Here is a 12691-nt window from a genome sequence, read left to right on the forward strand (position 1 = left end):
AGTTTGCGGAGTCCCCATTCCACTCCTTGCCCTCGACCTGGCGTTACGGGGACCATGCTTTTATAGAAAGCTGCGGGTGTCTGCCTGCTTGCCTCCCTCCCTCTCCTCCCTCTCTCTCTCTCTCTCTCTCTCTCTCTCTCTCTCTCTCTCTCTCTCTCTCTCTCTCTCTCTCTCTCTCTCTCTCTCTCTCTCTCTCTCCTAGCCCCATCAGCCTACCCTCCTCATCCAGCTTCCCTTTTCCTTCTCCCTGCCCAGCTCCCTCCTCATGAATCTCTCGACCGCAGGCACCCATTGGCTGTGCGCTAAGAGGAGGCGTGTGCCAGGCCGGGCGGGTTTCATTGAGCGGAATTAGCCGGATGACATCAGCTTTGCGGCCCCTCGGGCCGGCCCAGCTCATTGGTGCCGCTGCCCCTCCAGGAAAAGCACATTGTTCCCGCCCCCGCCCGGACCACCGCCACCGCCATCGCCGCTGCCTCCACCCAGTTATAAAAAGCAGCGGAACCCCGAAAGGTGTGGATACTAATTACAGACCGAGCCAACACCAACACCTGGGGCCAGGTTCTCCTCTACAACGAGCTTCTCAAATCGAGTCCGCAGTAAGTGTCCCCGCCCCTCAACTGACCAAGCCTAGATCCCGAAGACTGACTCCCCCAACTTGGCTTGGACTTAGGACGCACGCTTACGTACTGGCCGGCTGGCTGGGATCCTGCCCTGGCGGGTCAGCTATACCTAGTGGCTGCCTTGGTGCTGACACTCACTGCAGCATCCCGGCCGGCAGTATCTCCCGTTGAGGGAGCCCAGGTCCACTGGCTAGCCGTGCCGCCCGCCACAGCAGCCGCACGTGGAATGTGGGCCCCCCGTGCAGGCTCTAGGTGCGTGTGTGCACGCGTGCCTGTGTTTGCTGCGTTGTGTTGATGGAGCTGAGTTGGATGCATTTGAGCGCAAGGTACTTCTCTATTTTAGGTCCCTGGCCCCAAAGAAAAGTCCTCGTTTATTCCAGGCCGGACTGAAAAAAAAAACAAAACCTCTAGATTGTCCCTCACTGAGGACCACCCAGGGCTCCCTGAAATAACGTAACCCGTGGGTGAGAGTGGGAAGGAGATGACTGGAGCGGGGAGAGATTTGTGAGGTGCACTCGCGTGTCCCCGGTTGCTAGAAGGCCAGAAACATTGGTGCCGCTGCCCCTTTGCGGGTACCCTAAGCTGCAGTACAGGCGGAAGCAGCAATTCTGGCTCACCCTTCTCTCTCTCTCTCTCTCTCTCTCTCTCTCTCTCCTCCTCTCTTCTTCGCTCTCTCTATCTCTCTCTCTCTCGTGTGTGTGTGTGTGTGTGTGTGTGTGTGTGTGTGTGTGTGTGTCTGCCTGCCTGCCTGCCTGCTTGGTTTTCCTCCTTTCCTCAAGCTCCAAAGGTTGAAAAAGGAAGGACCCTTGAAAAGGTGAGATTATCGCTGGGGCCATGGACTCGGACGCCAGCCTGGTGTCTAGTCGCCCATCCTCGCCAGAACCCGATGATCTTTTTCTGCCCGCCCGGAGCAAGGGTGGCAGCAGCAGCGGCTTCACAGGAGGGACTGTGTCCTCGTCTACGCCAAGCGACTGCCCTCCGGAGCTGAGCGCAGAGCTTCGAGGGGCCATGGGCGCGGCGGGCGCGCATCCCGGGGACAAACTGGGAGGCGGTGGCTTCAAGTCTTCCTCCAGCACCTCCTCGTCCACGTCCTCGGCGGCTACGTCGTCCACCAAGAAAGACAAGAAACAGATGACTGAACCGGAGCTGCAGCAGCTGCGCCTGAAGATCAACAGCCGCGAACGCAAGCGAATGCACGACCTCAACATCGCCATGGACGGCCTGCGGGAGGTCATGCCCTATGCGCACGGCCCGTCGGTGCGCAAGCTCTCCAAGATCGCCACTCTACTTCTGGCCAGAAACTACATCCTCATGCTCACCAGCTCCCTGGAGGAGATGAAGCGACTGGTGAGCGAGATCTATGGTGGTCACCATGCCGGCTTCCACCCGTCGGCCTGTGGTGGCCTGGCACACTCGGCGCCTCTACCCACCGCCACTGCGCACCCCGCAGCCGCCGCACACGCCGCGCACCACCCGGCGGTGCATCACCCCATCCTTCCTCCCGCAGCCGCGGCTGCAGCCGCAGCAGCCGCTGCAGCAGCAGTGTCCAGCGCCTCACTGCCGGGCTCTGGGCTGTCTTCGGTCGGATCCATCCGGCCTCCGCACGGCCTGCTCAAGTCTCCGTCGGCAGCCTCTGCGGCACCTCTAGGAGGTGGCGGCGGCGGCAGCGGAGGCAGCGGTGGCTTCCAGCACTGGGGCGGCATGCCTTGCCCCTGTAGCATGTGCCAGGTGCCACCGCCGCATCACCATGTGTCGGCCATGGGCGCCGGCAGCTTGCCGCGCCTCACCTCCGATGCCAAGTGAGCAGACCAGCTGGGGTGCGTTCTGGAGAGCCGAGGACTGCGGAGCAGCTAGCACAGGCTAGCGCTGGGGCTCCGGAGCTCTGTTGCAAGAAGGGGAGCTGGACCACGGGCTGGGCCTAGGGTATCACGGGGAGTCCAATATCTGGGAACAGACGTAGTGGTAACATTTGGAGCAATAGGGGAGGGCGCATTCGCCCTAGAACCTGATTAACTCTTTGCCTGAACGCTCCATGGGCCTGGGAGACGCCACTGTACTAAACGGCCATAACGCGCGGGTACACCCATCGATGGAACATCCTCCCTGCATCTCAAGAAAAGATTCTGAAGACTGACGACCATCTGTGCACAGACTGACTCCTCGTGGCCTGGAGGCAGAGTATTGGGGACTTGATTCGTTTTCGCCATTCCCTTTTGGCAGAGACTCCCAGGAGCTGCACTGCAGAAGCGACTGCAACTGCTGGGCCTTCCCCGCAGGTTCATCCGTGGCACAGGGCCAGGGGAACTTAGTTGACATTGGCGTGGGTACCCGAAGCACTTGGGGTCTCATCCCGTTTCCATATCTGAGGGGGAAAACCCGCGTGGTCTCAGAAGTGTGGCCTTCCCTCCAGTCTCTCCTGTTGATCTGTGGTTTCCTAACGAATCTGAGTGTTCCTTCTTAGAGCACGCAAGCAAGCTTTACAGACGCTCAAATTGAAGCACCTGTGGAAAGGAATAATCCCAAACAACCAATATGGGGACCCGATGCTTTTTAGATCTTACTTTTAAACAGGAACTACCCACCTCTGCTCCTTCTAAGCACAAGGAACTTTGGTTTCTTACTCGACTGGGGACAGCTGTTTTTGATACCTGAGGGCTTGATAGAACAACATCCAAACGTTGCTGTGAATATTGTTTGAGTTATTTGGGAAGGGGGATTCTGTTGGGTTTTTAATACTTTCTTGTGTGTGTGTAAATATAATATCAATGAAGTGCGCTCTTTGTTCACGTGACTGCCAGCCCCTATGGATAAGCCGGCTGTTTTCTTTCTGTGCCGCGCCCCTTCCCTTTGCCTTTCGTAACACAAGCGGCAAACCCCTTCGCGCTCCGCTCCCCGGCGCGACCTGCGTTACAACGGAGGGCCTCCTAGCTAGCGCCTACCTCCTAACACCCCCGCCCCCTCCTGCGCTGCCCCTGCAGAGTGTATCTATCACCTGTTTTATTTTTGTAAAGAAAAAGAAGTGCTAAATAATATTTATTACTTGTTTGGTTGCATAAAACGAAACAAACAATGGAGTGTTGAGATTTTAAATAAAATTTAAAGTAAGTCGGCTGTTTTCAGTCCCTGTGAGGAAGTTGGGGGAGGGACATGGAGCCGCTGGGGACAGTGATTCCTCTGGAGACGGATTTGTGCCCCCCCGCACCCCCCCCCCCCCCCCCCCCCCCCCCCCCCCCCGCTTAGCCTGGAGAAAGATAGGGGATTTTGTTACTTCCGTCCCTCCCTAACACATGTTTTCTTTAAAAGGACACACTCTCCTGGTGTGTATCCCAGCTTCCTTGTGCTTTTATATTTCTCACCCCTAATCGAAAACTCCTTTTCCCTTCTATTGAGCTAGTTAAAGAACGGATTTTCCTCGAGAAGTGAGGAACTTTGGGTCTTCAGGTGCAGGGACCCAGCCTCTGCGGAGATTCTAGGGACTCTGGCAACTCCCTCTTCAGCCAGGTCTAATTTTCTCTGTGCTCCAGGGCGGTTACTGGCTTCAGCTGAGCGCTGTGCTCTTGGAGAGAAGCCTGGGAGTTTTGGGCAAAGCTCTGCCCGGGTGTTTGATGAGGAGTGACTAACCTTTCCGTCCCTTCTCCACACTTGCTATCTACCTGCCAGCCAGCAAAATTTGGGCTCTGGGACCCTTGCTGGCCTTAAGGCTGCTCTCCTGTGCATTCCCGCAGCCCTGTTGGCTTTTCTGAGGCAGACTTCTGTCTTCTTACAGCCATGGGCGGTGTTCTTAGAACCTCAAGCTGGGGTTTTTAAAAATGTAGGGTTTTACTCTCAAGAGAGATTCTGGGCAGGAAAAGTTAAAGCTTCCATTTCTCCGATAAAACTTAAGGCAGATCTGGCTCCAGTCACCCCTTGGAGCACTGGCCCAGGAACATAGTCTCCTAAATGTCAGTCCGATGCCTTCAGCGGATGGCACCTTTGGTGGCCACTGGCAGAAGGTGTCTCGACTTAGAAATAGAATTTTTATTCTTATTCTTTCTTTGCTTTGCTGGTTTGCTTGTTGTTTGTTGTTTTTAAGTTTGGTCCCTGGGAGCCCAGTCCACTCATCAGTCCATTTCTGAGTAAGGGTGGACCCTTCTGTGGATGCCTCAGGTAGGTCTAGGACAGACACTTCTCCTTCCTCCAGTGGACACCTCCTGTCTGCTAGCCAGAACCACAGGCTCTCCAAGATGAGGTGCTTTAGGACTCACCTAGCTTATCACAGAGGGCCTTCATTTGTTCTGTTGTTGTTGTGTTTGGTTTTTTTTTTTTTTTTTTTTTTTTTTTTTTTTTTTTTTTTGGTTTTTTGGTTTTTTGTTTGTTTGTTTGTTTTGCTCATTTGTTTTTCTCCTTAAGGCTAGAAGGTGTTTGTAATTCCGGAGGGCATAGAGAAAGAGGACAGTGTTGAGAAAGGGCAGAGTGCTGCGGCGTCTAATCTTGTTTGTTCTGAAATCTCTTTTAAAACTGAACTCCTCAGGTATTTAAGCTGAGTCCAGCCCTCGAATGCAGACCTCGGGATGCCTGGAGGTGGGGAATCCCCAGCACCCAGCTAAGAACCGGGAGGGATGGAGATAGGGAACACCTGCAGTGTCTGAGGCTTGTTCACCTGGCAAGGCTCTGCAAGCCCCTGCCCAGGCCTTGGGCATACAAGGCAACTGTTTCAAGGAAAGAAATCAAGTTGTCTTTGCCATCTCAGTCCCTAAGGATCCCAGAGGGCTCTGAGACCCTCCTCACTCCACCAGGGAGGGAGGAATTGTGTCCAGCCAGGCTCTGTGTCCTCCCCTGAGCCATTAGCCTCAGCTGTGCCAAGCCCTAGGCACCCAGCTCCCTGGGCTTTGGAAAAAGTGCAGCAGACCTCCCACTGCAGTGGGTAGCTCCTCTAGCAGGGTGGCCCTAGACTGCTGAGGGTCGGGATGGAAGTCTCTGGTCGGTGGCTGATCTACCTTGAGGTGTCAGAGAACTGTGATCAGTTTAGCTGGGATCGGAGGGGAAGGAAAGTCTTCAAGGTCCAATCAGGGAGAATTTGTCACACAGTTTGTCACAAGATTTTATTTTTCCCTCAGCCTGTCCCAAGCCATGTCCCTTGTCCCCCTCTTTATGGCCTTCGTGACTCCCCAGCTCTCAGGCAAGGGGCCTGAGGATTCACCAGACACAAGAGCTGAGAGACTTTGGCTAAGGCTTAAGTCCAGAGCTCCACTGGAGAGATAGTGGACAGAGCCCAGGGGGCACTTGGGACAGGAGTAGAACCACCTCCACTAGCCTCTGCACCCCCTCCCTCCCTGTTCTCCACTCTCCCCATAGGGCACAAGTCCTAGAAAAGGGACTGATTTCCTGGACTTAGTGTTGGAAGAGTGGCCTGAGCTACAAGGTTCCTCTGATGCCACGGAGGAGTTCCGCATCCCAGTGACAGTGAACAGAGGGCAAAGCAAGCTGACAGATCTAACTGGTGGAGGAACACGCTGTTGCTGCGACCTAAAAGTCTAAAAGTGTCGCTTCCAGGGAGGCCAAGGACTTTAGTGTGACCAGAAGAAGATGCAGCACCAGGCCCAGCCTCTTTCAGCCACCCTGACAAGACCTTTTTCCATTAGCTTCCTGGGGTAAAATGCTAAAGGTCTGCTTGTTTGTAGTTTGTTTGGAGTACCTAAGGTTGGACCTTGTCAATGATGATTAATCAGCTCTACCACTATTCTATTTATTAACTTACGTATTAATTTATTTTTGAGACAGGTCCTTACTAAGTTGCCCAAGCTAACCTTGAACTCCTCTGCAACCCAGGCAGGCCTTAGACACTTTTCTTCTTCAGCTTTTCCTGAGTAGCGAGGACTACCAGCCTGCACCACTAGGCCCAGGCACGGTGCTATGTTTGAACACCTCCCACTCTCAGATAATGTTCTCATGTCCTCCATGCTAGTGAATGTCTGGTTCCTGTTGGGGCGGAATCAGCTTAGAAGTCTGCCTAACCGCTATTAAATAAGATGCTGCCCGCAAGCAAGTTCACCTCAGGCCCACACACCCTCCACTTCGCTTCTTACATTAGACCCCCCCACCTCCCCACACGAGAAGGTCTTCACCAACAGCCCTACATGAAGGGCCACAAGACATCTTGTGGGTGGGCAACTGCCATTCAGTGTCTCTGCAGACCGAGAAGGTGATGAGGACCAGACTCAGGGCTGGCTGTTGACAGAGAAAACAGTTGCTACTTCCAGACGCACCCACACTGCTGAGGATAGAGAGAGGCTCAGTAAGTTAGCAAGGCCACTGGTCGGAGATCCCAGCCTCCCAAATCTAACTACCGCCTTCCCTGTCACAGTGTAGGGCACAGTCTTAAGCAGAGGTGAGGGTGGAGACTTGGCTCAGTGGTACTCACTAGATAGGGATAGGTACCCCAGTCCCCCCACCCCCATCTCCCCACCCCCATCCCCACTTACTTCAGCTCTCAGAACTGAGCTATTGCCATATGGCTGCTTTGTCTGCCTGCAGGTTAATGAGGGAAGAAGGTGCAGCTAGGACCCGGAGCCGAGGTGGCAGCTCAGGCTATGGATTAAAAGGCTGGACGAGATAGACACATTTATTGAAGGCTAATGGGCACAGCACTGAGAGCTTTGTGTATCAACTCATGGATTTCTCACAGTAACTCTGAGGAGGCTAGGCTATAGGCCTGTGTGAGGCAAGTGACTGACATAGAAAAACTGTCCACAAACCCAGGCAGCAGGCTTGTCCTACAGGAGTCTGTCTGACAGAACCCATACCAACCCCCACCCCCAGCTCCAGCAGTCCCCAAGCTGGCTTAGCTCCAACAGGGGAACTCTTGAATCTGATGCTGCGCCGCCCCCCCCCCCCCCGCCGCGTCCCCCACTCCCACCCGACACACACCCTCAACTGGCTTTAGGGAAGTTCCTGGGTGCTCCCCCTAGGTGCTTGGACCCCATCTGTCCCTGACGCCTCCATCTGGGTAGCAGGCTGTGCCGACAGACTTTAGCAATTAGCGGGGCTCCGACGGGCGCGCTGCAAGGATGGAGGAAGGGCCGGAGCAGGTGAGGCCGGGAGCCGTTCATTAGGGACTGTCGTTACTGCCAGGACAGCTGCGGGTCCTGGATCAGGCGGAATCCCAGGCCTCAACCCCTATAGGGTTGTGCTTTCCGTGCCTAGGGAACAGTTCAGAAAGGGGCCGCCAGTTTGCAGAGCGAGGCCAGGTAGACACCAGCACAAGCGCTAGAGGCTGTGGGATTCAAGGCTATTTGCTGGCAGTATGCATTCATTTTTGCGGGTCTTCAGACCCGGCTTTACAACAACCCTCAAACCCGCCAGTGGGTCGAACTGGCCCTTGAAATTTCAGTTCGGAAGGCAGACAGCCTGGCAGAACACTAACTACCCTGGTGGCCGCATTTTGATTCCAGTTCCCTCAACCCCCCGCTGTGTAGCATAGCGGCTTACAGAGAGATTGCTTGGAAAACCCCGCTTGGAAATGTGCACAAGGGCTCGCTCCTCCCGCTTTGCTTCCTAGATCTCACAGGTGGGAGTAGGGGGCTACTCGGTCTCTCACTCCTTCTCTCTCAGGGGATTGGCCCAGGCGACTGGGCGCTCTGCACCGGTTCCGAATGCCCAGCGGGCTTGTGCTGTGCAAAGCCTTCCTTTAACGATGGTGGTGGCTGCAACTGTGTCTGGGTCCATTGGTTGAAGCAAAGGTTGGTGGTCCTCTTCCGAGAAGTGGGAACCCAGAACCAATCAAAAGCGCCTGCCTAGTTTTGTGTGGGGACCAAACAGGCTGCTGGAGGGTGCACCCGAATAGGAAAGGCTTGCGTGGGCAGAAGCACAGCTGCCTAAGTTCCACGCAGGTCCACCCACCCCAGCGTTTGCACAGGCTAAGGGGCACTGAGCACTACGAGCTGTTAGCTCCAAGTTGTCCGGCTGGACAGCGAAATTTGTATCCTTTCCCCTGGCTGACTAGGGATCTCCAGTCTCCCTCAGCTGAGTTTTCTCCTTTCTGTTCCTCTGAAGCTAATAGGGCTCTTTAAGCTTTCTTCCTAGTGACTTGGACCGCAGAGAAATTCCACCCGCAGGCCAAAATCAGGCCACAAGCAATTTCCCCCTCTTTCATCTGGGAGTAAAAGCCTGCCTTGGAAATGTTAGGGGCTTCTCAGAAGCTGTGGGATGCCAGACCAGAGTGTGTTTCCTCCACTGTAGAAAGGAGACAGGATGAGTATTATCCAACGTGCCGTGCCGGGGGCAGATCAGGCTCTGCGCAGACTATCAGAAGCCCCTGTGTCCCCCAGCGCAGAAGCCTTGGGAACCCTCAGCTGGCAGCAGGACAGTTAGGCCCTCTGTCTATGGCCCTCAAATAACAAGTACAGCACCATTCCGGAGCGCATCCCGGAGCCTCAGAGAGTCGAGACACCTGGGAACTGCGGGGGGCGGGGGAGGGGGCGAGGGCTCCCATCACCCCCAGCTCTCTCCCCCTACAAACAATTCAGGCCGAGTGAATGCTAGGGAAGACACTGAAGTCTAGTATGGCTTAGCCAGCACAGGAAGGAGATTACTTCCGCCAGCTCAGAGAGGCACTGGCAGGCGGGGACCGGGAGCCCCGGGGCGTCCAGAAGGCTGTCCATCTTTTCCAACTCAGTTCCAGTGTCTGCGGATCAGGCTTCCGGTCCCTCCACTGCCAGGATCAGGGCTCCAGCCACGTGTACCCACCACCAGTCTGTCTCTTGCCAATACCCAGTCCTTCACCTGTTTTAATTAAGGTAAAAACGTCGCCATTGCCCCTCTCTTACCCTTTTCCTATTTTAATTACGATAAAAATTAAATATTGTTAAAGTATGGGGAGATGGTCAGTAAAGTGCTCTACACACACACACACACACACACACACACACACACACACACGGACAGGAGTTTAATCCCCAGAAACATGTAAAACAGAGTGGGTGCAATGACAAGGCTTGCAATCCACAAGGGAGGTAGATGGGTGGGTGCCAAACACGATTGAAATCTAGCACTACAAAGTATATCATCAGACTGTGTTCTCCCCTGCACCCCAAAAATGTTTTTTAAAAAAATCTGATGTCTTGGAGGTGTGTCTTACACTGGTCCTGATACAAATAAGAGATCGTCTGAAATATGCTTCTAAACACAAGAAGGCTGCAGATCCTGAGATGTTAGATCAGCCTTCATGTGGACAATTTGTCCTAATTCTTTGGATTAAAAAAAAAAAGACAAGGGTTCAATTAGATGAGTCTAATTTTCAAAGACAATATCTTTATTTTATGTGTTCGAGTGTTATATCTGCCTGTTGATATGTGTACCACATGCCCAGTGCCTACAGCTGTCAGAAGAGGGTGTTGGGTCCCCTGGAACAGAAGTTACACACGGTGGGAGACCAGTACGTGAGTGCTTGGGATTGAACACTGAATCCAGGTCCTTACTCTTAACCACTGAGCCACCTCTCCAGCCCCGACCTGTGGTGTGTGTGTGTGTGTGTGTGTGTGTGTGTGTGTGTGTGTGATGGAGCCTGGGAGATGTCTCAGTGTAGGAAAAAGTGCTAACTGTGAAAACCTGGTGACCTCAGTCTGCTCCTCAGGAACTTGTGTGGAAAGCCTGCTAGAGTGATAATCTCAGCACTTTTCCCAGGGCGGGGTTAGGGGGTTGGGGGATGGGGGAAGTGGGGGAGGGTAGGGATGGGGGGGGGGGAGGGGGAGGTAGGAGACTTGGCTGGGAACTCTGGAGCCAGCTACCCTGGAATGCATCACACAGCAGCTGAAAGAGGGGAAGAGTATGGTTCAACCGGGTGAGATGGGTGACTCCTGAGCACTGTCCCCTGACTTCCACATGTGCCCCCACCTACTCAATCCTCCGCACTCTCCGCCTCTCTCTCACACTCACAGATAAGAAATCATGATTCTACAAGGTCTTCCAGTGAATCACAGGCTCCTCCCAACCACCTATGTTAAATCACGAACAGAGTTGAGAGCAATATTGTAGAGGTGGGGGGTTGTCGCTGTGAGGCTCACACAGCTATGGCAGACCTTTTCATTATGTATTTCTGAAAAAAGAAAAGCAGAAGGGGAGGGGCTCAGTGCCTATATTTACCCCAAATGCAAAACCCTCCTTTTGTTGTCTGCTGGGCTTCGCAATGGAGAATGGATTCAGCCTGGGGAACAATGTTGGTCTGGCTGAGGGCTGGCCCTGAGCTAATGTGCTCATGCATTACAGGCCCCAACAGATGGCTGTGACAACAGCTAGGCCTGCCCTGCCTGGGCCTGAACTCAGAGCCCCAAGCCTGTCTCCAACTCTGACCCGTTCTAAAACCCCTGCTAGTCTTTGGAGAGGTGACAGTTGTCCTAGGAGGAAGGGGCCCATTCTATCCAATTCACAGGCAAATGTGCCCCGGATAACAGCCAGGGGTTCACTCCTCTTAGACTGATACAGACTGAAATATTTGCATACGATGGAGTTGGAAAAGAGGGGAGACTCGCATTGGTGCGGCTTGTTAGTGCATGAATGTCACTCATCTACTTAATATTCTCCTGCGACTTAGATGTAAGGTGGTGAATGTTTTCCAAACTTTTATCTCTTTTTCACTTTGAAGAATCTCTTCTATCGTTCTACATGCTGAAGTAAATTAGTGAGGAGGAAAATGGACTCAAGTCAATACCCAAACTACACATGAGAGCACCAGGCCATGGGGTGGGGGAGGAGGAGGGGAGGGAAGATAGAATACCAGCCATGGGGTGGGGGAGGAGGAGGGGGGAGGATAGACCACCAGCCATGGGGTGGGGGGTGGGGAAGATACTTGCTTGCCTTGTACTCAGGAGGCAGAGGCAGAGGCAGGTGGATCGCTGTGAATTCGAGGCCAGCCTGGTCTACAAAGCAAGTCTAGGACAGCCAAGGCTACACAGAAAAACCTTACCTCAAAAAAAAGAAAAAAGAAAAAAAAGTGTTTGCCTTGCATGAGTTCAGTTCTCAGAACTTGTATGAAAAAAGCTAAGTTTGGTTCTAGGGGAGGTGGGGGGATCCAGATATGGTGGCATGCATTTGAACCTCAGGCCTGGGAGATGGAGACCGGTGACTTTTTAGGGCTTAGTGGCTAGCCGGCTTATCTGATTTGGTGAGTTCCATGCCAGTGAAAGACCTGGGCTCAAAACAAAACAAAAAGTGCCTGGCACCTGAGGAATGACAGACACCTGGTACCCTGGCCTCTATATTCATATGCACATAGACATACACAAACTCCCACACATAAGTAAGTGTATGCACACATATCTGGGCACATGCACAAATACACACACACACACACACACACACACACACACACACACCCCTTGCACACCCATGCACACGAAAATGCCAGGCCTTCTGGCAGCTACAAAAGGAAGCTACAAAGACATGCTTCAAAACCAGACCATATATTTGGCTTGAATCCTGTCATACATTTCTTTCAAGACAGGGTTTCTCTGTGTAGCCTTGGCTGTCATAGACTTACTTTGTAGACCAGGCTGGCCTCGAACTCACAACGATCTGCCTGCCTCTGCCTCCCGAGTGCTGGGATTAAAGGCGTGCACCACCACACCTGGCATACATTTCTTTCATAAAGTTCCTATTAGTAACAGACTCTTGTCCCTGAGCTGAGATATATGAGAAGATGAAGGAAGACACAGAATGTGTCAGACTTTTGTTGCTGTGACAACATATCTGACACCAAGAATTGAAAAGGAGAAAGGTTTTGTTTTGTCTCATGATTCTAGGGGTCTCGGTCCTTCCTCCTTGGTTCCTGTGTCTGGACATATGTCAGATCAGGACACAGAGGCAGTAGGGCTGTGCAACAGAGGCTACTTCAGTCACTGTGGACAGGAAGCTAAGAGATGAATGCGGGATAGTAAAAGGCAAGCTAACGTCCCAGAGGGCCTTCTGCCTCCACCTAAGCCCCACAGGCCGAGCCCTCCAGCACTTCTCAAAACAGCATAGCATGGTGACTTTGCTCCAACAGCTTTGGCACATGCTGTACTGCCTCTGTGGTTGTTTTCCACTTACATAAAACAGAG

General features: G+C 53.3%; 1 protein-coding gene across 2 annotated transcripts; it reads left to right on the forward strand.

The window, feature by feature from the left end:
- Positions 1 to 448: 448 nt before the first annotated feature.
- Positions 449 to 2677, forward strand: Olig2 (oligodendrocyte transcription factor 2). 2 transcript variants are annotated; one of them, XM_051150495.1, is made up of 2 exons: positions 449 to 596; positions 1400 to 2677. In XM_051150495.1, exon 2 carries the CDS (start codon positions 1455 to 1457, stop codon positions 2421 to 2423), a length of 969 nt encoding a protein of 322 aa, XP_051006452.1. In that variant the 5' UTR covers positions 449 to 596; positions 1400 to 1454; the 3' UTR covers positions 2424 to 2677. The 2 variants fall into 2 exon arrangements, with proteins under 2 accessions (XP_051006452.1, XP_051006453.1); XM_051150496.1 differs by lacking the exon at positions 449 to 596 and adding an exon at positions 819 to 872.
- Positions 2678 to 12691: the final 10014 nt, after the last annotated feature.

Source organism: Acomys russatus, chromosome 8, assembly GCF_903995435.1.
Source record: "Acomys russatus chromosome 8, mAcoRus1.1, whole genome shotgun sequence".
Classification (NCBI taxonomy): Eukaryota; Metazoa; Chordata; class Mammalia; order Rodentia; family Muridae; genus Acomys; species Acomys russatus.

Coding starts and splice junctions, on each gene's coding strand:
- Olig2 (XM_051150495.1), top strand. CDS start 1,455: ATGGACTCGGACGCCAGCCTGGTGTCTAGTCGCCCATCCTCGCCAGAA.